Source organism: Pristiophorus japonicus, chromosome 16 (genome assembly GCF_044704955.1).
Source record: "Pristiophorus japonicus isolate sPriJap1 chromosome 16, sPriJap1.hap1, whole genome shotgun sequence".
Classification (NCBI taxonomy): domain Eukaryota; kingdom Metazoa; phylum Chordata; class Chondrichthyes; family Pristiophoridae; genus Pristiophorus; species Pristiophorus japonicus.
Window position 1 is genome coordinate 100291884 of NC_091992.1, and position 26014 is coordinate 100317897.

Below are 26014 nucleotides of genomic sequence, written 5' to 3' on the forward strand. Positions count from 1 at the left end.
TTGATCTCTACCACAAAAAGTAAGTGACCTAGTACTGAGCCCTGCGGAGCCACACTGGAAACAGCCTTCCAGTCACAAAAACACCCGTTAATTATTACTCTTTGCTTCCTGCCACTGAGCCAATTTTGGATCCAACTTGCCACTTTACCTTGGATCATGAGGGCTTTAACTTTTCTGACCAGTCTGCCACGTGAGACCTTGTCAAAAGCCTTGTTAAAATACATGTAGACTACATCAAACGTGCTAACCTCATCAACCCTCCTTGTTACCTCCTCAAAAAATTCAATCAAGTTAGTCAGAGACGACCTTCCCTTAACAAATCCATGCTGACTGTCCTTGATTAATCCGTGCCTTTCTAAATGACGATTAATACTGTCCCTCAGAATTTTTTCCAATTATTTATCCACCATTGAGGTTAGATCAAACACATGCCAAAATTTATCAATATCAAAGTGACAGGAACACATTTTCAATGTTGAGGTCATATGTGGGTTGGATTTCCTGGAGTTGATGATTTGCAAGATTATTCCATCTTTTTCATTTTGCCATTCTGCTTTTTGGGTGTTGAGCAACCAATCCATCCTGAATCATGTCCCCATCCCCTTCATTTTGAATTGGTAGCTCAGTTATTGCAATATAATGAACCAAATCGCTTTAGCCAATGGTAATTGAGATCTATAGGTCACAGATCAATACAGTCTAATGCTCAATTAAAAAAATAGTTTATTAGCTATGCTCTTCCAATCTTTGCTCCATTCCCCAGTGAGACTGTATAACTCTGCAAGGACGAATATCCTTTGTGCACTGTGTATGAAAATCAGAATCCCATTCTTTAAAACTAGTTTAGGTTTTATTGCACACAGTGCAAAGGAAACATTTTCCACAAGTTTATAATTCATTTAAAAAAAGCATTATTCTTTAAAGATATCAGATACAGTGATGTCAAGTTGTGTTTTATTTCTTCTATAAGTTACAGTGTAATTAAAAATCATGAATCATTCAAGATCATAAGCACATTGAAATAGACTGCTATAGAAGATGCTACTAAACGGATAATGCATATACAGTAGTATACAATCAAAAGTTTATAAAATGGATGTTAATTAGTCACCTGTTTGTACAGAAACATAAAATATTTAATGTATTTAAATTTCAAGTCATTTACAATTACACCTTTGGGGAGAGGATTTCTCCCCAAATTACATAACTTCCATTTTATGTAATAAAGACACAGGGTTTTCATTAATTTCTGAAGAACAAAAGACAAAAGTACCAACAGGACAGACATTATGGAAGGTGCATTTCCCTGAAATCCAAAGCAGACATTTCAATTTATCACTGACTGTCTAAAACTTGTAAAAAGTCAAAGATGCTGTTCTGAAGCAATAATGCCATTCATAAATAAAGTGTGCTGTGCATTAGTTTGTATTATGAGGATATCTCCATCGCAGAATGGCTCCATCTGAGCTAACACTGATTATGTGCTCCATAGTGGGAGAGATCTTAATACGGTTGATGGTTCCACTGTGACCCATTCCAATATGTGTAACCTCACCTTCATTGTATCCCCACAATTTAATCAATTTGTCCTCACCTCCTGTTTTAAAACACATTGAGATTCAAGCATATAATCAGTACAAGATGTGAAATATTTGGAAAAATTACACACAATATATTGTGGTAACGATTTACAAAGCACACAGAATATCAGCAGACTCAGACTGGTACAATTTAGAGGAATACACTGGAGTATCAATAAATAGAACTGTTTATTTACCCTGCAGCACCTATTTTTCCTATTGTAGGCCCTTGTGGTCTGCTTAATGTGATACTGTACTCTTCCAACAGAAAGCAATTAATACAATCATTAGATCAGGATATAAATTGAAAGAAGCATAGTAATGCAGCTGCAAATTGCTGTATCACTGAGTGGCAAGCAGTGGAATGATGTTTGGGATTCCCCAGATGGTGAGTTTTAAGTTTCATCCACGCCATCAGGGAACTTGCAGAGCAGAGATTAGCTGCCTTCAAACAAGGAGGAAACTAAAAATGGAGAATGGTGAGTCATCTTGGCTACTCTTTTGTACCTATCAAAGCAGCTGACAAAGCAGGTAGGCATAGGTCTGGGTACAGGACATCTATCTGTCTGTACTCTCAACCAGGCAATGATATTCTACACTGAGAGAGTGAAAGAAGGATGAACAAATGGATACTTTAAAAAGAAAAAATATCAAGTATCTATTTGTGCAGATTAATTCTTAACACAACATTATTTGAACAAAAGGTTAGAAGTTGTCCTACATTTGTCGATATCGAATTACTGGATTAGATTTTAATAAGGTTGTGATATGTAATGATTTATTTTTTGGACACAGTGCTGATTTTTTATTTTTGAATGTTTGGATTTTCAATGTTGCCAACCAATAAAATAATCTAGGGTTATTGCTAATTAAGGAACCAAGTCATGCAGATACATTTAAAGCAACATTGGGAGCAATATGAGGTGGGGTGAGGGGAAGAAAGACAAAGAGGGAGTATGAGATTGAGAGAGAGAGACCTATTGTATTGCAGTTAACGGAGACTGCCCAGATGCAGCCGTTTACACCCTCTCCCTACCGCCATCCCCGCCACACCAGTTCATCAATAGACAGGCTTCCTTAGTTTGCTCCAAAATTATTCAAATGCAGAACCTACAGCAAAAATAATTTAGTAAGTGAATACATAGCATGACAATTACATTATTATGCAGTACTTTAGACATAAAGCTGTAAAATGAATTATGTCTGTACAGTGAACTTAAAATAAATGTTAATTAGTTTGTAATATTTACAAAATTAAGCATATAGATTTAAGTATCTTAGGTAACCTGTATAACAAAAACTATTGATATTTTAAAAGATCACAGAGAGTCAGATGGTGCAGTGCGTTGCAGAACTGATGCAGTGCACAAGGGAGCATATGTGCACACCTGTGATTCCCCAGTTCATAATCTCAGCTGGTGTTACATGAAAGCAATGGGCGAGGGAAAATAGTTTCCCAGAGGAGGGCGAGCATGAAAAAAGTAGAAAAATAAAAACTGCTGGTTAAGGCAATTCAGGCTGGGCATATAGTGGCAGAAGTTTGCAAGCAGGACGTTGTGCGAGGCCCCTTGGGGAAGAGTGACCATCATATGGTGGAATTCTACATTAGGATGGAGAATGAAACAGTTAATTCAGAGACCATGGTCCAGAATTTAAAAGGGTAACTTTGAAGGTATGAGGCGTGAATTGGCTAGGATAGATTGGCGAATGATACTTAAGGGGTTGATAGTGGATGGGCAATGGCAGACATTTAGAGATCGCATGGATGAACTACAACAATTGTACATCCCTGTCTGGCGTAAAAATAAAAAAGGGAAGGTGGCTCAATCGTGGCTATCAAGGGAAATCAGGGATAGTATTAAAGCCAAGGAAGTGGCATAGAAATAGCAGCGAACCTGGGGACTGGGAGAAATTTAGAACTCAGCAGAAGAGGACGAAGAGTTTGATTAGGGCAGGGAAAATAGAGTACGAGAGGAAGCTTGCAGGGAACATTAAAATGGACTGCAAAAGCTTCTATAGATATGTAAATAGAAAAAGGTTAGTAAAGACAAACATAGGTCCCCTGCAGTCAGAATCAGGGGAAGTCATAACGGGGAAAAAAGAAATGGCAGACCAATTGAACAAGTACTTTGGTTCGGTATTCACTAAGGAGGACACAAACAACCCTCCGGATATAAAAGGGGTCAGAGGATCTAGTAGGAAGGAGGAACTGAGGGAAATCCTTATTAGTCGGGAAATTGTGTTGGGAAAATTGATGGGATTGAAGGCTGATAAATCCCCAGGGCCTGATGCACTGCATCCCAGAGTACTTAAGGAGGTGGCCTTGGAAATAGCGGATGCATTGACAGTCATTTTCCAACATTCCATAGACTCTGGATCAGTTCCTATGGAGTGGAGGGTAGCCAATGTAACCCCACTTTTTAAAAAAGGAGGGAAAAAGAAAACAGGGAATTATAGACCGGTCAGCCTGACATCGGTAGTGGGTAAAATGATGGAATCAATTATTAAGGATGTCATAGCAGCGCATTTGGAAAGAGGTGCCATGATAGGTCCAAGTCAGCATGGATTTGTGAAAGGGAAATCATGCTTGACAAATCTTCTGGAATTTTTTGAGGATGTTTCCAGTACAGTGGACAAGGGAGAACCAGTTGATGTGGTGTATTTAGATTTTCAGAAGGCTTTCGACAAGGTCCCACGCAATAAATTAATGTGCAAAGTTAAAGCACATGGGATTAGGGTTAGTGTGCTGACGTGGATTGAGAACTGGTTGGCAGACAGGAAGCAAAGAGTAAGAGTAAATGGGTACTTTTCAGAATGGCAGGCAGTGACTAGTGGGGAACCGCAAGGTTTTGTGCTCGGGCCCCAGCTGTTTACATTGTACATTAATGATTTAGACGAGGGGATTAAATGTAGTGTCTCCAAATTTGCGGATGACGCTAAATTGAGTGGCAGTGTGAGCTGCGAGGAGGATGCTATGAGGCTGCAGAGTGACTTGGATAGGTTAGGTGAGTGGGCAAATGCATGGCAGATGAAGTATAATGTGGATAAATGTGAGGTTATCCACTTTGGTGGTAAAAACAGAGAGACAGACTATTATCTGAATGGTGACAGATTAGGAAAAGGGGAGGTGCAACGAGACCTAGGTGTCATGGTACATCAGTCATTGAAGGTTGGCATGCAGGTACAGCAGGCGGTTAAGAAAGCAAATGGCATGTTGGCCTTCATAGCGAGGGGATTTGAGTACAGGGGCAGGGAGGTGTTGCTACAGTTGTACAGGGCCTTGGTGAGGCCACACCTGGAGTATTGTGTACAGTTTTGGTCTCCTAACTTGAGGAAGGACATTCTTGCTATTGTGGGAGTGCAGCGAAGGTTCACCAGACTGATTCCCGGGATGGCGGGACTGACCTATCAAGAAAGACTGGATCAACTGGGCTTGTATTCACTGGAGTTCAGAAGAATGAGAGGGGATCTCATTGAAACATTTAAAATTCTGACGGGTTTAGACAGGTTAGATGCAGGAAGAATGTTCCCAATGTTGGGGAAGTCCAGAACCAGGGGTCACATCCTAAGGGGTAAGCTATTTAGGACAGAGATGAGGAGAAACTTCTGCACCCAGAGAGTGGTGAACCTGTGGAATTCTCTACCACAGAAAGTTGTTGAGGCCAATTCACTAAATATATTCAAAAAGGAGTTAGATGTAGTCCTTACTACTAGGGGGATCAAGGGGTATGGCAAGAAAGCAGGAATGGGGTACTGAAGTTGCATGTTCAGCCATGAACTCATTGAATGGCGATGCAGGCTCAAAGGGCCGAATGGCCTGCTCCTGCATCTATTTTCTATGTTTCTATTATAATGGGAAGCATTTTTTATGGGAAGTATTTTTTTAAATGATAGAGGGGAGAATATGTATACCTCATTTTCTTGACAAAAGCTGTTGAATTGTCGTAGAAATCTAGCTGATTTACTAATGATCTTTAGGGAAGGACATCAACCACATTTACCTGATCTGGTCCACACATGACTCCAGTCCCATAGTATACATTTATGGTTTTATAACCACTAGAATCAGTTTCCCTAATGCCTTCTGTTGTAGGCATTAGGCACCTGCTGAATATATCAAAACACTAGGCATTAGGCACCTGCTAAATATATCTAAACTCATATAGGTTTAAAGTGGCCACAAATAAAATGGCTGCCCAAGCATGATGGGAACTCAGTTAGTCAAGCAATGAACTATTGACTGAGGCTGACCGAGCAATGACCTAGTGAGGCCCACTACCGGGAATGCCTTGGATCATCCACTTGAGACAAGATAACTATAATGAACCATTATAGTACCTGGTGTGGAATGTCCTTAATCAAGGACTTCGCACAGCAAAGCCCCGAGGAACAGAGATAAGGGGAGGCCTACCTCACATAACGAGGTCATTAATCAGCCCAAGCTGACAAAAACTGAACATACAGCCCCTGAGGTATCAGGGGAATTCTATTGGGTTAATGAAACCTATATGTAATCTATAATCATTATGATTGGATTGTGTCCAGCCGAAGTTGGCTGAGTAACTGTAATGAACTATTGTAAAACATATAAATATCGATGAATTTCTTTGTTCGGTAGAGAGTGGAGTGCCTGGAGTTGGACCAGAGGCTCTCTCCCCGCCGGCGTAATAAAAGCCGTTTTGGCGTTGGAACCGACTCTGAGTGTTGAGTGATTCTTCCGAGAAAACATTCACGCTAACAGTGGCGTCACGAACAGGATTTCCCGGAGTTGCTGGATGCCCTTGGAAAAACCCAGGTGAGTATAAAAAATGTTTAATTATAAAGGGTGTGGGAGGTGGAAGCCGGTTGATCGACATGAGGAGATGGTCTAATATCTCAAACGCCTAGCCTGAGCCTGAATTAAGAGAACTTTAGACCCACGTGACGGCCAGGAACTAAGTAGGCGTAGGGAACACACTTAGACCGTGGGATCGTGATACCAAGCGACACTTCCCAGACCCAGTAGTGTGATTTGAAAGTATACCCCGGAGACCAGGCGGTGCACAGCGACCAACGGAGACCAGGCGGTGCACAGCGACCAACGGAAACCAAACCTGTGAACAGGGTCGGACCAACAGACAAAACGGTGGTAGGTAGTCTTTAAGGAGGCACTGCGGGAATTGCTTAAACGAGTTTTAAGAATTGTATAAGTTTGTGTAACAGCAGAACTTGTGACCTGACAGTAGCCAGGAGATGGTCTACTACAAGTTACGCTAGGTAGAAAGCGGACCTCTGAGAGTAGATTCCTAACGGTTCTAGTCCTACCCAGGAATGGCCAATAAAACAAATAACCTCGAGTGGGGACCAGAAGGGTCCCTTGCCCGCCACCTGGCAGAAAAACAAAAGAAACTAATTGAGAAGATGATTAAGTCAGGATGGGACCCCCACGACCTGCCAGAAAATCAGCAGGAATGGTGGGAGAAGGAAAAGAAAGATAAAAATGAAAAGGCTGTGGTCTTGATACTGCGAGCCCACGTAAAACTAACAGAGGAAGTAAATCAATATGTAAGAAATAAATAAAAACCTGATAGTGATTATCTTAAGTGAAGTATGGATCCAAGAATAGAGCCAGCCAAAAAATTGATAAGCTTTGTTGAATGAAGAGAGACTTTTGTGAATGTCTGTCGTTGAGAGTCCTTGTGTGATTTTTTTGACTGCGGAATGAATTTTATTTTGTGTTTTCATGTTTCCGAAAGCCTGTTTGGAAGAGGAGTGCAGCTGTCTGTTTATTTTAGCTCCACCCAATTTTCCAAACAGAGTGAAAGTTTTTTTTTAACCCTTTGTAGTGTTGTCCTGTATGTGGGAAGTTTTAAGACATTTTAAGTTAGAAACGCAGGTGTGGATTTATTCGGATGATAAGTTACGGAGCTAGGAAATGCACAACGGATTGATTACATTGGGTTGAAAGACATAAATTTAGTCTAGGAATGAGATAAAGAATGCCTTTAAAAAAAAAGCTTCTAGCTAAAAAAAACGAGTTTTAAATAAAGATTGAAATTACAAAATTTGAATTGGGATTTTGAGATATTAAGAGAAGGCACAACAAAATACTGAGATGGATTCAAGTAAAAAAAAAATTAATTATTAAATTAAATCTCTTAAAGAAAAAAGGAGAAATAAAACTAAAAGGTTTGGAAACAATCTAGAAATACCTTCACGGATCAGATCAAACTCCTGGGCGAATGGCGAGCTATCTGCGAAGGTGTAAAAGGGACTTTTGAAAAATGTTGGAACAGCAAGCTTTAGCAGTTTAGAAAAAACATTGTAACGACATCGAAACTGGAATTTGAGATAACGAAAAGCAGCCCTCAAAGCCTACGTGCTAGACTCCGTTCTAGTTATGGAGAAAAGAAAAAGATAAAGACACAACTTTGAAAGTAAACAAATTGAACGAATTTGAAAGAAAAAGTGTCTTCGATTGTCTAATGATTTTAAATTAACAAATTTACGGAGTCACGAGCCCTCCATGTAAAATACTATTTGAAGAAAGGTGATCTGAAAAAAAAACCGTAACGCACTAAGTGGTGTTGAAAAAAAAAGCGTGTGTTTGTCATGGAAAAAGACATAACTTACTAAATACTAGTTGATATTGACTGTGAAAAAGATATTGGTTTAATTGAAAAAAAAAATTGGAGGAGGTAAAAGACACTCTACATTGAAAATGATTTTAAATTACGAGAAAGTTTCACTGCAGTTTGAAAAGATTTCCAAAGTGGACTTGTTTATCAAGAAAAGTCCCGAACAGTCTAAACAAGCAGAAGGATTTTGAAAATAACCGAGGAGAAAAGATCTAAGCTATGCGAACTCAGCACAGAGAGAAATAAAACACAAGATTTGCCCAGTGAACGGAACCGTTAAAAAAAAACGAAATGTTGGAATGTATACAGCTTGTGTGAAAATTGGATTTCAGTCTTTCATTTAAAAAAAAATCTTTGGCAAGTACTTGAATTAGAAGTTTAGAAAATTTGGAGTTTAATCTAAAATGCTGTCTTTCCTGATGAGAAGAGTTTTATTATGACCACTTTACTAATGATTTCTGCTGTTTTAACAGATTCCTAATTTCTAAGCAAGTTTTGGAGGCACAAAGATTTAAAAAAAAACGAAATTCGGCCTTAAAACGTAATTACATCAGGCCTTCTTACAAATCTGTAAAGGAGTTAACCCTTTCCATTGACAGCTGTTTTACACTGGACCTTACTTAATTTGAATTTCTTAATAAAATAAAGAAGACTCACCTGACAGACAGAGGAAATGGTGGGATATTCAGAATAAAAATAAAACGGAACTAGCTGGTCAAGTGTTAAAAGCTAAGATAAACAGGCTGGAAGAGATGTTTAAAAAAAAAACGGGACTAGATGGATAGTGCAGTGCGCAGCCATAGCACCATCACCTATGGCAATAGAGCCAATGTACCCCACGGTGGGTAAGTGTAGTCCACAAACCCAACCTAACAGTAAAGAAGACTGCGATGTTTGGAGGAATAGTGGTGGCATTGGTGTTGATTGGAGTTTGGATAATATTTAAATGGGTCATCGTGCAGGCTCGAGCACAGCAGGCTCAAATGTAAAACCGACGGCAGCCCAGACAGGGACATGAAGTGACAAAAATGGTACGAATATGGATAACCTAATCCTTACCTCCGATTCCACAGAGTGACCGCGACACAAGTAGACCAGGACCTAACACCTGGTGACAACCAGGCTGTATGTTTAAAATTGCAGATAAAACTCACCGAGATGGGACCGCGATGACTGATTCAACTCATAATATTGGGAACCTTAAGACCCACGCAAACACTGGATGATGCCAACGGATTGCAGCGCACTCAGGAAATAAACAACTACATGAACTATGGAGTCTTGTTTAATTTAACGGATGGAATGTGCATCCCAGCAGCCAAGGACTGGAGCAAGGACAGGACTTATTTTAATGCATGGCTGCAAGTGAACCTGAATAAGGACAAAGTATGCGTGCAATGCTCCACGGGTACAAGGAGCAGTTGCATTGGGCGAAGGGAGGCCAGGGGGCTCGATAAATGTATTTGGGATAATTTGTGCACCCCCTGCCCAACCACAACCGTTAGTCACCCACAAAAAGGGGGTGAGGCTGTGTGGATACTACGAGGAGGTAGAGGCTGCCGCAATATTGTTGTATGTATGCTTCTCACCCCCTCCGACACCGCGCCCCATAAGAACCACCACACAGCCTGAGGAATTGCCATGCCCCATAACTACTAAGGGACCAGAAAATGGGATTGTACTGTTCAACGGGGGTGAACTATTATATGATAATGTCAAACATGAAATCGTGCCTGTCCTGATCAATGTCTCAGGCATACGAATGCCGGAATATTGTACAGAGCAGGCAACAGATATGTATAAAGTGTTGAGTAAAGTAGTAATACAGCAGGCTGCCGATGCCATGGGTGCCAGTAGATTCCGAGGACAAGAGCCAGTTCATAGAACTAAGAGGGGAATAGTTAATGATGTTGCTACTGGCTTTAATACCGGAACCTCAGTGGTAAACTCGATAGACATACAAGGATTAAACGAGAGGGTGGAACAGCTTAGAGAGGTGATGAAGGGGTTATTAGAAAGGGTGGAGCAAAACCAGGAAGACCAAGCCAACCTAGGAAAGGAGGGTGCCGAAATCCAGTTGGATGGCATCTCAGTCCTAGAAGCTCACGCCAAAACCATCAATCACCTCATTGATAGAGAAAGAGAAGATACCGGAAAGCAAAGACAGGGGCAACTCTGTCACGCTTATGGTCTGTGGATGGTGGGACAGATCCGCCACAATCTCGATCAGATCCAACGCGAGGAGGTACCTGATTGGATAGACAGTTCACATTTAGCTCAGTTGGCTAAACAGAGGGGGACACTGGATAATTGTACTCTGAAGGGACTGACCCGAGTATACCCAGCGATTCCAGATTGCCAGATGGGTAGGAATACTGGGATAGGGATAGTCCTGATGATCCCTATAGCCACGCCGGACTCAGGGCCGTTCCCCCTGTACCAACTAGAGAATATCGGAGTAATACGGGAAAATATCTCCATCCGTTACTATCTGACCACCATCTCCGCCGTTCGCCGAAATGACATACTTACCGGGATTTCCCCAACAGAATGCAAGCAAAGGGGGGAGATCACAGTATGTCCTCACCCGGTGGGCTGAGGGGAGCTAGACGAGTGCAGGTTTAACCGAACCGACGGATGTGTACTAGAAATAGTGCCCGCACACAGGCACTTCGTGAGGGCAGGCTACGGAGGGAAGGGATGGTACTGCGTTTCTACTACCGAGCGTTCATACCAGTATAATGACCTGCAGTGCCCGATACCACAGCCAAACTTTTGCTTTGCGCCGCTACGACCTGTCACGATCGGGCAAGCGCATATCACCCAGGTTAGGTGCCGGAAGCCCGAAGTTATTGATGTAACCGATCAGCTCCACGATCATTTGCAGGATTATGACGAACCAGATCAGGTCCCTATCCCACATCTAACCGAAGTATTACGAGAATTGAGGCTCAGGGTGGGTCAATCCGTAAAGCTCTACCACCAACTGCAAACTAAAATCAAAGTACTGGAAGAAGATATCGATGTAAACTTACAAAGTCAGAGTTGGTGGAGAAAGGTCTGGGACTGAGGAATAAATGTGAACATCCATCCTTGGATTCGAATAATTTCACACATACTGGTCGGGATACAATTGATCTTAGCAATAACATGGGGCATAATGGCCTGCCAGACATGCAGGCACCACGCACAACGAAGAGGGACCCATGACCAGTCCCCAGATACTAAACAAGCCCGTCTAATAAAGGGGCCGTGCACAAGATCTAATAAAGGTAGGGCGGTCGGTTAAAGGGCGACTAGGACTAGTCCCTTTACCGAAAGGGGGGAATTGTTGTAGGCATTAGGCACCTGCTGAATATATCAAAACACTAGGCATTAGGCACCTGCTAAATATATCTAAACTCATATAGGTTTAAAGTGGCCACATATAAAATGGCTGCCCAAGCATGATGGGAACTCAGTTAGTCAAGCAATGAACTACTGACTGAGGCTGACCGAGCAATGACCTAGTGAGGCCCACTACCGGGAATGCCTTGGATCATCCACTTGAGACAAGATAACTATAACGAACCATTATAGTACCTGGTGTGGAATGTCCTTAATCAAGGACTTCGCACAGCAAAGCCCCGAGGAACAGAGATAAGGGGAGGCCTACCTCACATAACGAGGTCATTAATCAGCCCGAGCTGACAAAAACTGAACATACAGCCCCTGAGGTATCAGGGGAATTCTATTGGGTTAAAGAAACCTATATGTAATCTATAATCGTTATGATTGGATTGTGTCCAGCCGAAGTGGGCTGAGTAACTGTAATGAACTATTGTAAAATATATAAATATCGATGAATTTCTTTGTTCGGTGGAGAGTGGAGTGCCTGGAGTTGGACCAGAGGCTCTCTCCCCGCCGGCGTAATAAAAGCCGTTTTAGCGTTGGAACCGACTCTGAGTGTTGCGTGATTCTTCCGAGAAAACATTCATTCTAACACTTCCTTGCTGGTTCTAACCAATAACTACAACTTGTCCAAAATTCAGCTACCCACATTCTGTCCTACACAATGACCTGCTCGTCTGCCCCGCCCGCCAACTCCCCCACCCCTCCCCCCGCACCCATCATCGCTGATCTATATAGGCACGGCGTCTGTAAACGTCTTCAGTTTTATATTCTCTCCAGCACCCATTCGCCCTCTGATTTTTACTCTGCCACTTTAGAAAAAGATCTGCTCTTTACTTATATAAAAGTCTATTGTTGCTTCTTTTGAAAGGATGAACCTTCCTTAAGAAAGCAGCTATCTTTAAATGTTGGAGATCTGTGCAGGTACAATGGCCCTGAATTTGCGGTCGGAGGCTTCCCGCGGAGAAATGCCTCTGATCCGCAAATAAAATGCCCGCTTACCTGGTGGTCCGGCAGGTACGGAGATTCGTGGTCCGGGATCTCTCTGGCACAACCAATCAATTAAAGGAATCTCCATTCATGCTTATGGAGATTCCGTATGTACATCAAATAAATTAAAAAAAACATGACATATTTAAAATTAATTAAAATGCCATTTAATTAAATATTTAAAACAAAATTTTTAATTATTTGATTTAAGGGCAGATCTGCAGCATCTAGCACCATCAATACTGCACTATCCGTCGAGGTCAAAGTCATCGCGGCACTGTCGTTCTATGCCTCGTGTTCTTTTCAGGCCACAGCTGGCGACATTTGTAGACTTTCTCAGTATGCCACACATCGCTGCATTAGACAGGTCACTGAAGCCCTGTATGCATGCAGGAGGGAATTGATCAGCTTTCCTATGACCAGGGAGGCACAGAGTGAGAGGGCTCTAGGATTCTCCAGAATTGCAAACTTCCCCAAGGTGCAGGGAGCAATAGACTGTATGCACATAGTGATGCGGGCACCTTTTCAGGGTGCTGACGCTTTCAGGAACTGCAAGGGATTCCACTCCCTGAATGTCCAACTGGTTGTCGACCATCAGCAAATTATACTGGCAGTGAATGCTCAATTTCTGGGCAGCATCCATGATGGTCACATCCTGCGTGAGAGCACTGTATCTGACTTATTTAACAATGAGCCACAAGGTCAATGCTGAATGATTGGTGACAAAGGATATGGCCTCGCCACCTGGCTGATGACCCCCCTGCGTGACACCCACACCGAGGCCGATAGGCGATACAATGACAGCTACGAAGCAACTCGCAATATCGTGGAGAAAAGCATTATCATCATTCTAGGCAGTCCCTCGGGATTGAGAAAGACTTGCTTCCACTCTTAGCATGAGTTTTTAGGTGGCTGTACAGTCCGATATGAGAACCACAGTTTCTGTCACAGGTGGGACAAATAGTCGTTGAGGGAAAGGGTAGGCAGGGAGCCTAATTTGCTGCACGCTCCTTCCGCTGCCTGCGCTTGATTTCTGCATGCTTTCGGCGACGATACTCGAGGAGCTCAGCGCCCTCCCGGATGCACTTTCTCCACTTAGGGCGGTCTATGGCCAAGGACTCCCAGGTGTCAGTGAGGATGTCGCACTTTATCAGGGAGGCTTTGAGGGTGTCCTTGTAACATTTCCTCTGCCCGCCGTTGGCTCGTTTGCTGTGGACGAGTTCCAAGTAGAGCGCTTGCTTTGGGAGTCTCGTGTCTGGCATGCGAACTATGTGGCCTGCCCAGCGGAGCTGATCAAGTGTGGTCAGTACTTCAATGCGGGGGATGTTGGCCTGGACGAGGATGCTGATGTGTGTGCGTCTGTCCTCCCAGGGGATTTGCAGAATCTTGCGGAGACATCGCTGGTGGTATTTCTCCAGCAACTTGAGGTGTCTACTGTACATGGTCCACGTCTCTGAGCCATACAGGAGGGCGGGTATTACTACGGATCTGTAGACCATGAGCTTGGTGACAGTTTTGAGGGACTGATCTTCAAACACTCTTTTCCTCAGGCGGCCGAAGGCTGCACTGGCGCACTGGAGGCAGTGTTGGATCTCACCATCAATGCCTGCTCTTGCTGATAGGAGGCTCCTGAGATAGGGGAAGTGGTCCATGTTGTCCAGAGTCATGCCGTGGATCTTGATGTTTGGGAGGCAGTGCTGTGCGGCGAGGACAGGCTGGTGTAGGACCTTTGTCTTACTAATGTTTAGCGTAAGGCCCATGCTTTCATATGCCTCGGTAAATATGTTGACTATTTCCTGGAGTTCAGCCTCTGTTTGTGCACAGACGCAGGCATCGTCCGCGTACTGCAGCTCGACGAGAGGTTGGGGTGGTCTTGGACCTGGCCTGGAGACAGCGAAGGTTGAACAGCTTCCCACTGGTTCTGTAGTTTAGCTCCACTCCAGCGGGGAGCTTATCAACTGTGAGGTGGAGCATGACAGCGAGGAAGATTGAGAAGAGGGTTGGGGCGATGATGCAGCCCTGTTTGACCCCGGTCCAGACATGAATTGGGTCTGTGATGGATCCGTTGGTAAGGATCACGGCTTGCATGTCGTCGTGGAGCAGGTGGAGTATGGTGACGTACTTTTGGGGGCATCCGAAACGGAGGAGGACGCTCCATAGACCCTCGCAGTTGACAGTGTCAAAGGCTTTTGTAAGGTAGAAGAAGGCCATGTATAAGGGCTGGCGCTGTTCCCTGCATTCTTCCTGCAGCTGTTGCGCTGCAAAAATCATGTCCATGTGCCCCGGAGGGGATGAAATCCGCACTGCGACTCTGGGAGGAGCTCCTCGGCCACGGGGAGAAGACGATTGAGGAGGACTATAGCGACGACTTTCCCAGTGGTTGATAGCAGGGAGATTCCTCTGTAGTTGCCGCAGTCGGACTTGGAGTGCTGAAGCAGCGCTTTAGATGCCTGGACCACTCAGGAGGCGAGCTCCAATACCACCCTGAGCAGGTAGCTCAATTCGTGGTGGTGTGCTCCATGCTACACAACTTGGCTATCAGGAGGGGACAATAATTGCCTGACGAGTTTGACAGTCCACCTCACCAGAGAGAGGAAGAGGAGGACAAGGAGGCGGACGCTGACATCAGCCCAGACAATCAGGCTGACGCTGAAGCCATGCCCCCGCCTCCCTGTAGACCGCATGAAAGGGCCCATGGGGGTATGATAGCTGCAAGAGCCTTACGTCAGGAGCTCATCAATGATCGCTTTGCCTGAAAGAACGTTGGTGTTATTTACAAGGCTGACTCACTGCTGGGTGTGCAGGTCATACATCAATCAGTTAAAGTTTAAGTTGATTGAAGTTAAGTTGATTATACTCTTTGATGTTAAGGAATCACCAGCATGTAATGATTTAGCTATCTGAGACAATGTGCTGCAAGGTTTTTGTCATGTATGTACATGCTGTTTGTAGCCACCAGATGGTGTCATTGTTGGAGGCCACTGAGCAGCACGCACATGGTGCTGCTCTGGTATAAAAGGCCAGCCATTTTGTGAGTCAGGCACTTTGGGCCATATTTTTAACCAATAAGGGAATTAAGGGTTACGGGTGAGGGCGGGTAAGTGGAGCTGAGTTCACGGCCAGATCAGCCATGATCTTATTGAATGGCGGAGCAGGCTCGAGGGGCTAGATGGCCTACTCCTGTTCCTAATTCTTATGTTCTTATGTAAAGCAGAGCCAAGGTTGTATCTTGTTCAGTTAAGAGTATTAAAGAGTACTCAGTTTGTACCTTTGTTGCATACATAACATTTGGCGATGAGAATACAAGAACCTTTGTTTTCAAAATGTGCATGATTGGATTTTTAGAGTGATTCGTGGAGGGCGAAGATTGGGCAGACTTTATGAGCCGTTTGAACCAGTATTTTTTAACCAATGAAATGAAAAGGGGCGACGATGCAGATCGCTGCCAAGCCATATTCCTCACTGTATGCGGTTCAAAGATCTATGGTCTGATAAAGAATCCACTCATGCCTCGTGATCCAACAGAGAAAACGTACGAGGAGTTGTGTACATTGGTACGGGAGCACCTCAAGCCAGACAACGGCTTCATCATCTCGAGATACAGGTTTTATCGGAGGGCCAGAGCACAGCGGAATTTGTTGCCGACCTGAGACATCTAGCGGGACCATGCAAGTTTGAGACGGTGTTGGCAGACATGCTGCGGGACAACCACGAGGTGATCCTGCGCAAACTTCTGGCGGTGGATGAGTTGGATTTAAAAAGGGCCATCCAGATCGCTCAATCATGTATAATGACGGACAGGAGTTTAAAGCAAATAGCGGTGAAGAACTGAACCTTGGCAAGTACTGTAAATGCGATTGATTCGGCGTTCGGCAGAGCGGCACATGGCAGAGCCTATCCAGCTGCGTTCGCAAATGATTCAGCGTTCGGCAGAGCGGCACATGGCAGGGCCTATCCGGCTGCGTTCACGAAACCTGTGGCTGCCCAAAGTCCGCCAGCGGGAATGTATCCGACTTCTCCGAGTTGGCGTTGTGGGGGAAATCATCAGCACCAGCAGTGCCGATTTATGCAATATAGTTGCAAAGGCTGTCTGAGAGTGGGGCATCTCCAGCGCAAGTGTCTGCAGATGAGCAAGTGAACTGCGACACACCACTTGGAGGATTAGAGTCAGATTAGCGCGGTCCGGATACGCAATCCGAGATGCCAGAGGAGGAAGTGTATGGACTGTACTCTTTCATAACCAAGAGTAAACCAATTTTGATTAACGTGAAATTTAATCAGATACCGGTATCGATGGAACTGGACACGGGCGAGTCAATCGATCATGAACGAGAGGGCATTTACTAAGACTGTGAGGCCCAGGCTGAGCCCTGTTAATGCCGAGCTGCGCATGTACACCAAAGAACTGATAAAGGCGATTGGCAGTGCACAAATTAATGTGTCGCATAACGGTGCGGTTCACGAGTTACCGCTGTGGATTGTTCCAGGCAATGGCCCAACGCTGTTCGGCAGGAGGTGGTTGGAGATAATCAGATGCCACGGAATGACATAAAGGCGTTGTCGTCGGAGGAAGATACATGTGCCCAAGTATTGAGCAAGTTCCCTTCGCTGTTCGAACCAGGTATCGGCAACTTCACGGGAGCCAAGGTGCAGATCCACGTGGACTCAGATGCAAGACCCATCCATCATAAAGCTCGGGGCAGTACCGTATATGATGAGGGAGAAGGTCGAAATTGAACTGGACAGACTCCAGCATGAAGTGATCATATCACCGGTCGAATTTAATGAATGGGCCAGCCCCATTGTTCCTGTGCTGAAAAGTGATGGCACAGTCAGAATCTGTGCAGACTACAAAGCTACGATCAACAGAGTTTCAAAACAAGATCAGTACCCATTACCGAAGGCTGATGACTTGTTTGCGTCGCTAGCTGGAGGGAAGTCGTTTACAAAACTGGACTTGACGTCAGCCTATATGACGCAGGAGTTGGTCGAGACGTCGAAGAGACTTATGTGCATTAACACGCACAAAGGACTGTTTATTTACCACAGGTGCCCGTTTGGAATTCGCTCAGCTGCCGCAATGTTCCAGAGGAATATGGAAAGTCTACTGAAGTCCGTTCCCAGAACCGTCGTGTTCCAAGATGACATCCTGATCACCGGTCATGACTCCAAGGAACATCTGAACAACCTGCAAGAGGTTCTACTGCATTTGGACATAGTGGGACTCAGACTTAAATGCTCTAAGTGTGTCCTCATGGCACCGGAGGTCGAATTCCTCAGGAGGAAAATTGCCGCTGAGTCTGTGGTCATAGCCATCCAAACCTTGGTCCAGGATCCATGTAGATTTTGCAGGTCCCTTCCTGGGCAAGATGTTTTTAGTGGTGGTGGATGCTTATTCGAAGTGGATAGAATGCATAATCATGTCATTCAGTATGTCCACGGCAACCATAGAGAATCTCAATGTCATGTTCGCGTCACATGGTCTGCCTGACATAGTGGTGAGCGACAATGGGTCGTGCTTCACCAGTCAGGAATTTCAGGAGTTTGTAAAACTTAACGGCATAAAACATGTAAGGTCAGCACCGTTCAAGCCTGCGTCCAACGGGCAAGCAGACCGTGCAGTACAAATTATCAAGCAAAGCATGAGGAGAGTAACCCAAGGGTCACTGCAGACCTGCTTGTCTTGCATACTGCTGAGTTACAGGACAAGACCCCACACACTCACAGGGGTCTCGCCTGCTGAACTCATGATGAAAAAAGGTCTCAAGACCAAGTTATCTCTTGTACATCCGGATTTAAGTAATCATGTTGAATACAGAAGACAGAGTCAATAAGGGTACCACGATCGCGCAACTGTGTCACACGAGATTTCTGTTACTGATCCTGTATATGTGTTGAATTATGGTCAGGATCCCAAATGGATCGCTGGCACGGTCATGGCCAAGGAGGGCAACAGAGTATTTGTTATTCAGCTCAAGAATGGGCAAATTTGTAGGAAACACATGGATCAAACAAAGCTGAGGCACACTGACGAACCAGAGAATTGGACGAAGAAACCGTCGACGACCAACCAACCTACCAGCAGCCTTCAGTGGACTCAAGGGTCATCAGTGAATGTGGAATTTCCATCATGGACTTGTTCAATAAAAGTGGACTTGCAATTCCTGACATGGCCACTGCCATCCCCAACAAGTCTGCCATCCAGCCACCAGCCACAACAGACTTCGTACATTCACCCAAGGCCGGAATAGAACTGAGACGGTCAACCCCGGAGCGTAAAGCACCGGACAGTCTCAACCTGTGAAAGACTGTGATAAGATCTCAGAGGAGGGTATTGTCATGTATGTACATGCTGTTTGTAGCCACCAGATGGTGTCATTGTTGGAGGCCACTGAGCAGCACGCACATGGTGCTGCTCTGGTATAAAAGGCCAGCCATTTTGTGAGTCAGGCACTTTGGGCCATAATAAAGCAGAACCAAGTTTGTACCTTGTTCAGTTAAACAGTACTCAGCTTGTACCTTTATTGCATACATAGCAGTTTTGTTAAATAAAAAACATTTAAATCGAAAATTAGGCTGAAATCATCAGTATTTCTGTACAAACCAACCCCCACCACCCTGTTTCTCCTCCCCACCTCAACCCCTTCCCCCCGCGTTTCTCCTTTTCTCCTCCCCACCTCTACCCCTTCCCCTCCTGACTCCAAGCCGCTTGGCCGAGGAAGTCCTCAGGCAATGCTTCATTGGGGGGGGGGGGTGGTGGGTGGGTGGGGCGATGACGGCCGAAGCACTGCTTGGACGGATACGGGAGAGGACAGTCCCGAGGTGGGAACGTGCTCCGAGCCAGAAGCAAGAAGTTGCTGCTGATTCTCATGTGTGGTTGGCAATGAGGATGCGGCATCTTGGGGTCCACCAGTGTTCCTGGCTACCAGCTCCAGGGCCTCCTCCATCCCTTCCGTTATATCTTATTTGTTGGACAAAAACTCGGTGCCAACTATGTTCTTGGTGCTTAGTAGGCTTTTTGCTACTGATGAATCTCCGTCGTGCCTCCCGCAACAGTCAGACAAGCACACACCACAGCCACACACGCTTTCAGTGCCTCTGAGCTCCCTCTCTTTCTGTATCTTCTTCTATGCATGCCATGATGACCCTTGACCTCCTGAATTGCGGGAATCGAGCATTGCCATGCCGTTGCGAAGGACGGCCACACTTTATGGCAGAAGGTCAAAAAAATTTAACGCTACCGCCCATTTGATATTGCTTGCGGTAACACCCATTTTCAAAAATGGAAACTAGGTGTTTTGAGAATGGGCGAGAAGCCGGCGATCTGAAAATCCTTTTTTAATAACCATGCCGGAAATATGCCCATTTTGGGGCGATAAGCACAAAAGTGGAGGTTCTCGCCCTATATCTTTCATATTACAGAAATCGTCCCCAATTGGTTTCCAAACAGCGCAACTTACTCTGTACAACATTTCTATGTGAATCCTATATTCCCATATCAATGCGTTTCTGCTGTTGCTACTGGTATAGCAAGTTAGTTTTATACTGATATCACATATATGCCACACAGGTCGATAAACAGTTCTACTGTATTCCAGAATGCAATTTGTTCACAAAACGACAACGATTTTGATTAGTAAAGAAGTTAAGTAGCTTTTGAGTAAAGTAAACAAAAGATATAGAGAAGAATGGATACGTTGAATCAAACCCAAAGCATTAATATAAATCAATAGAGAGGATGTTTATCGCTATGAAAGTGAAGTCTAAACAATTTATACCCTCAACACTGAGATTAGATTAATGTCTTGAAGTATATTCAGGTTTTCTGTAGTTTTTCTTCTCCAATAATGTGAAGTTCTCATATTATATCGGTGTTTATTGAGGTTTATATTTGCTTTTGTGTTTGCAATACAAAGTTCAATGCATTCCCTGTCATTGATATATAAAGATGTGTATTGCAGGATTGTATTTTGATTGTCATTGCTGCTAGTTTATTGAGAAGTAATTTAGATGTGATCACTGAAAATTTATTTCACAATTATTAACATTTCAGTCTAAAAGTCATTGTATACCAATAGCATGGATTGCTTTGGCAATCACTGTCCTCAGTGATCACTGCTGCCAGTAAAAAGCAGAATCAGAACAGAGAAAAATGAACTCCTCAAGTAACCAGCATGCACATTATTTTAAAAGTAGATATCCCCGAGAAATCAGAGGGCAGTAATCTAGAAATTTAGGAAACTTTCTAAACCCCTTTATTAGATTATTCCATGATCACTATAACTATAGATAATTATTTCAAAGATGAAAATTTATAGCCAAACCTTAGTTTAGGACTTTTCTTACCAGTAACAAAGAAGTCACCATTTGCCGTGATGTCCATTCCATTAACAGAACCAGACAAGGAGCCATCCAGCTCTCTGATAGGTGATCCATCATACACTTCCCAATATCCAATCTGAAATAAATAGTGACAATGTAGTACTTCTATTATTGAAATAAAAACACAATTTTTAAACATATATAAACAAGCTATTAATTCAGTATAATTTTGCTTTAAACTGTAAATAATTCCTCACATATATAAAGGAATGGTATTTTTCTCCAAAACAGTCATTATTTTTCACTAAAAACCTGTTTTTCTGTCAGTTCACCCCATTATAGTTCTTGACTAATTCTCTCCCTTAACCTCTCCGCCTCTCAACCAATGTTCCCTGTAAGCTGTGTGGCCGTGCAGCATTCCAGGGCACCCGCGTTGCCAGCTTTTTACTATAAAAACCGTGGATGCATGGTATTTTGTATGGCCTGTGCAGCTCCTTAAAGGGGCCGCGCAGGGCCAAACAAAATTGGAACATTGCTCTCTACCTCCGTTTCCTCCTTTAACACGTTCCTCAAAACGTACCTCTTTGACCAATCTTTTGGTCATCTGCCTCAATATCTCCTTATCTGGCTTGATTTCAAATTTTGTTTCATAACGCTCCTATGAAGCACGTTGAAGGTGCAATATCAATACAAGTTGTTGTTGTTGTTGTTGCTGATCTGGTTTTACTTGTTTGAATTCTTTGGTTTTTCAGGGTTGGAGCTGATCTTCTACCTCAACTCCACCTTCACGCACTATCCTCGTATTCCTTAATTCCCTTTGTTCCCAAAAATTTATCGACCTCTGTCTTGAATATACTCAATGACTGAGCATCCACAGCTCTCTGGGGCAGAGAATAAGAAAGATTCACAATCCTTTGAGTGAAGACATTTCTCCTTCTCTCAGTCCTAAATGGCCGATCCTTTATTTTGAGACTGTGATCCCGTGTTCTAAATTCCCCAGGCAGGGGAAACATCTTCTTGGCATTAACCCTTTACTTTTATTTTTGTGGTTTAAGCTTCCATGAATGCTTCTGTTGTATAGTAAATTAACTTTGTTTCATAATGCTCCTATGAAGCACGTTGAAGGTGCGATATCAATACAAGTTGTTGTTGTTGTTATTGCTGATCTGGTTTTACTTGTTTGAATTCTTTGGTTTTTTTGGCTTGGAGCTGATCTACCTTAAGAATTTTATATGTTTCAATTAGATCACCTCTCATTTTTCTAAACTCTAGGGAATATGGGCTCAAAGTTGCTCTGTTGTTTTTGGAGCAACTTGATTTTTCTGGAGTATCTTAAAAATCCTCATTTTGCACATTCAATTTGCGCCAGTGTAAGTGAGTTAGATAGGATTTTTTTAGTTTAGTTTAGTTTTGTTCAAAAGGGGACGTTACCAGCCACCTACGCCCGTTTTGGCCATTTAAGCAAGTTTGGACAGCTAATAGTTGCTCCAAACTAACTTAGGCCAGTGTTTGTAGCCATTTGCGGCCGCACAGAAAACCCTTGCAGAGAGTGAAGAAATCAGTGCAAGTAGGTACTTAATGACTTGACTAAAGAACTTGAATAGGATCAATCAGCTATACAGGACTGACAAACTTCGCAAAGTTAATTTACTATACAACAGAAGCATTCATGGAAGCTTAAACTACAAAAATAAAAGTAAAGAGGCAGAACATATTTACATAATTTTTTCAAAATATCCGAATAAAAATTAGAAGTACCTCCTGCTCGTAGGAAAGTATTTTCATCAATGGGGTTAAGGAAAGTCTTGAGTAAGCTCATTAAAATTACTGGCTACACAGTTATCACACCCCCCCCTTCCCCCATCAAAACTCTCCTCTCTTCTCCCCTCCGCCATCAAAATTCTCCTCTCTCCTCCGCCCTGGATCAAAACTCTCCTCCTTCCCCCCCCGCCCCCCCTCCACCCCATCAAAACTCTCCTCTCTCCTCCCCCCCGGATCAAAACTCTCCTCCTTCCCCACCTGATCAAAACTCTTCCCCCTTCCCGATCAAAAGTCTCCCCGCACCAACCTATTTCTTGCAGCCCTCAGCGCGGGAAGGCAGTGGGCCGGCCTGTGCGGCAGGCCACTCAACCCGGGATCGGGGCAGGACGCGTTGGGTCCCACGCTGCAGGCACGCATCATCATAATCATGGGAGGAGCTACTGCGCATGCACGAACACTCTACTGCGCATGCAGACAGCTGCCAGCACTTTTTTAGACGCAGGGCCCTAGCTCCGCCCCACCAATGGACTCGCCACGCCACGCCAAGCCCCGAGTCTTTCGCCCTTGTACCCAGGTCAGACGACCGATTTGCACGTCAGGACCGCTACAGACTCGCCACGCCGCTTCAAGCCCCGGGAGAGTCGGCAGAGGGACCAGAATCCGGGGAAATCCTTTTGCCGCTGTTTGGATTGTAGGAAGTCAGCACATCTCACGTGAGTGTGCCGAAAAAACGGATGGGCCAAATTTGGGCCCATTAGGCCTAATCTACACAATCTCTCCTCATAGTGCAATCCCCTCATCCCAGAGACTTGTTTAGTGAATATCTCGAGTGGTTGTGGGGCTGGAGGAGATTAGAGAGATAGGGAGGGGCGTGGCCACAGAGGATTTGAAAATAAGGATGAGAATTTTGAGAGCGAGGTGTTGCTTAACCGGGAGCCAATGTAGGTCAGCAAGCACAGGAGTGGTGGGTGATTGGAACTTGGTGCGAGTTAGGACACGGGCAGCCGAGTTTTTGATGATCTCAAGTTTACGTAGTGTAGAACATGGGAGGCCAGCCAGGAGTGCATTGGAATAGTCAAGTCTAGAGGTAACAAAGGCATGGATGAGAGTTTCAGCAGCAGATGAGCTGAGGCAGGGGCAGAGACAGGTGATGTTACAGAGGTGGAAATAGGGCGTCTTAGTGAGGGCATGGATATGTGGTTGGAAGCTCACCTTGCGGTCAAATATGACACCAAGGTTGCGAAAAGTCAGATTCAGCGTCAGACAGTTGCCAGCGTGCGGGATGGAGTCGGTGGCCAGGGAACGGAGGCGAATTAAGACAATGGCTTCCGTGTTCCCATTATTTAGTTGGAGGAAATTTCTGCTCATCCAGTTGTAAGGGGTTCTCGGGGAGTGTTGTTGTGCCTTGGGTGTCTCTCTCTGGGCTTCTGCCCTCACAGCTTATGCCTGGCCTGTGAGGTACCCTGAGTGCTGCAAGAGCACCTTTGGAAAGACTGTGTCCACAGCTTATGAAGGCGGTTTTGAGACTCGTGCGTCCCCACAGCTTATGCCTAGCCTGTGAGGCATCTGTGAGTGACAAACACTACTAACCCCTTCTTCCCTTGCTGCTCCTCAGCTAATTCGGCCAGCAGGTTGTCCCCAACCGCAGCCCGGATAGCAGAGAGCTCCTCTGATTTCTGAAGACTCTGTTCCAAGTCCTTCACCCGCTGGTCGAGCTTTCGGATGCAAGTACGGTCCTCCACAGGAAGGTGGCCAAGGTCAGGGAGCGCTGGAGAGCGACTTTATTATTCCCCATGGAGTTCAATCACTCAGGGCCATGGTGGCCCGTTTGGCCAAACTCACTCGCAGCGGGGACCCGTCTATCCATTTCATGGAGGTGATGCAGGCAGGGGAAATTAATGGGTGCAACGAGGAAGAGACAGCTAAGCTGCTGCTCTTCTCTCTGGACAGCAAATTGTACCGGCCCTACCGGCAGAATGCCAGAGCGGGCAGCACACATTTACTGAGGTCCAGAGGGCCGTCCTTGAGGCTATGGGCTTTGATGACGGAAGTCCTTTCGAACAGGTCGAAAGGACAAGGCAGCTCACAGGGGAAACCCCGCAGGCGTTTGCGGACAGGCTGTGGGTGGTATACCACGCAGCCTGTGGGGGAGCTCCTCGACCGGGCGAATCAGCCGCTGGCTGAGGATGCTGGTGGCAAACTGCTTGCCCCGGCTTAAGGCCAGGTCAGAACTGTGGTTCAATTCCCGGGACCCCAACCTCACCGAGGAAGCAGTGGTCAGGCAACTGGCACTGGTCCAACGGAATGGAGGAAGGGAGGAGGAGAAAACCTCCAAAGGTCGGGTAAATGAAGTAAAACCCAACTCGATTCCCAAAAGGGAATGGCACCAGGAGGGTGGCCGCTTGTCTGATAAGGAGGGAGTGTGCTACGGGTGCGGGAAAGCTGGGCATTTTAAAAGGGATTGCAGGAGCCCAGTAAAGAGATATGGGGAGAGAAGTCCTTCAGGAGCCACCCAGAGTGGGGGAAGTGGAGGGAGCTCCTCACCATCCCTTGACGAGATAATAGCTGCAGTGAGGACAGCGCTGGAGGGGACTGGGAAGGTAGCTATGGCAATAGGCAGGGAAGCACCAGCAACCCTGCCAGTAGAGGCCGTGACTAGCCCAGACTCAGCCTGCATACCTGTGCCCACTAGAATACGACCCCTGGGGACGACCCTGGGTCAAGATGGAGGTTGAGGGTGTATTGGGTACTTACCTTTTGGACACTGGTGCTTTCAGCACGATGGTCCATTCGGAGGACCTCGCAATCTCACCTCTATCAAACGGGGTGCCGTATCAACTAGTTGGGTTCACAGGAAATGAGAAGGCTGGGTTTTTCTCAGTCCTGCTCGCAGTTCGTTTAGGAGCACTCCAAACATAATGGAAGCGCATCCTGATGAACTGGGAGCAGGTGGGAAAAGGGATCTTGGGGGCTGATTTCATCATCGCTCACCAGATACTAGAAGACTTGAGGAATCACTGTCTATGGGGCACAGTGGGCACGGGAGCAGAGGGAGAAATCATGGTTATTGATAAGAAACAGGGAAAAGGGACTCTATGTACAATGAAGCCAAAAGGGGGTTACGACCTGGAGGTTCTGGTCGGTAACACCCCGGCCGAGTACCGGGCCTATGTGCAAGCAAATCTTGCAGCATTTGCCACCCATAAACACGATTATGGGAGAGTCACAGGAGTGGAGGTTAGAATAGATGGGGATCCCATGTCCCGCCCGTAAAAGCAGTATGGCTTTCCCCGAGTGGCAGAAGCAGATTTGGAGACAGCTTTAAGCTCGCTTGTCGAGCAGGGTGTTTTGAGA

The 26014-nt window shown here is 45.0% G+C and overlaps 1 protein-coding gene across 2 annotated transcripts in view; it reads right to left on the bottom strand.

Moving 5' to 3' along the window:
- Positions 1 to 1052: 1052 nt before the first annotated feature.
- Positions 1053 to 26014, bottom strand: part of cfap52 (cilia and flagella associated protein 52) — a 131922-nt gene continuing 106960 nt past the window's right edge. Inside the window, exons 13-14 of one of the 2 annotated variants that reach the window (XM_070858184.1) lie at positions 20924 to 21035; positions 1053 to 1597 (exon numbers count right to left, since the gene is read on the bottom strand). In XM_070858184.1, coding sequence (XP_070714285.1) covers positions 1419 to 1597; positions 20924 to 21035 — 291 coding nt within the window. In that variant the 3' untranslated portion in view covers positions 1053 to 1418. Of the gene's footprint in view, positions 1598 to 20923; positions 21036 to 21499; positions 21781 to 26014 lie in introns of those variants that run through there. The other variant, XM_070858185.1, reaches the window with a different exon arrangement.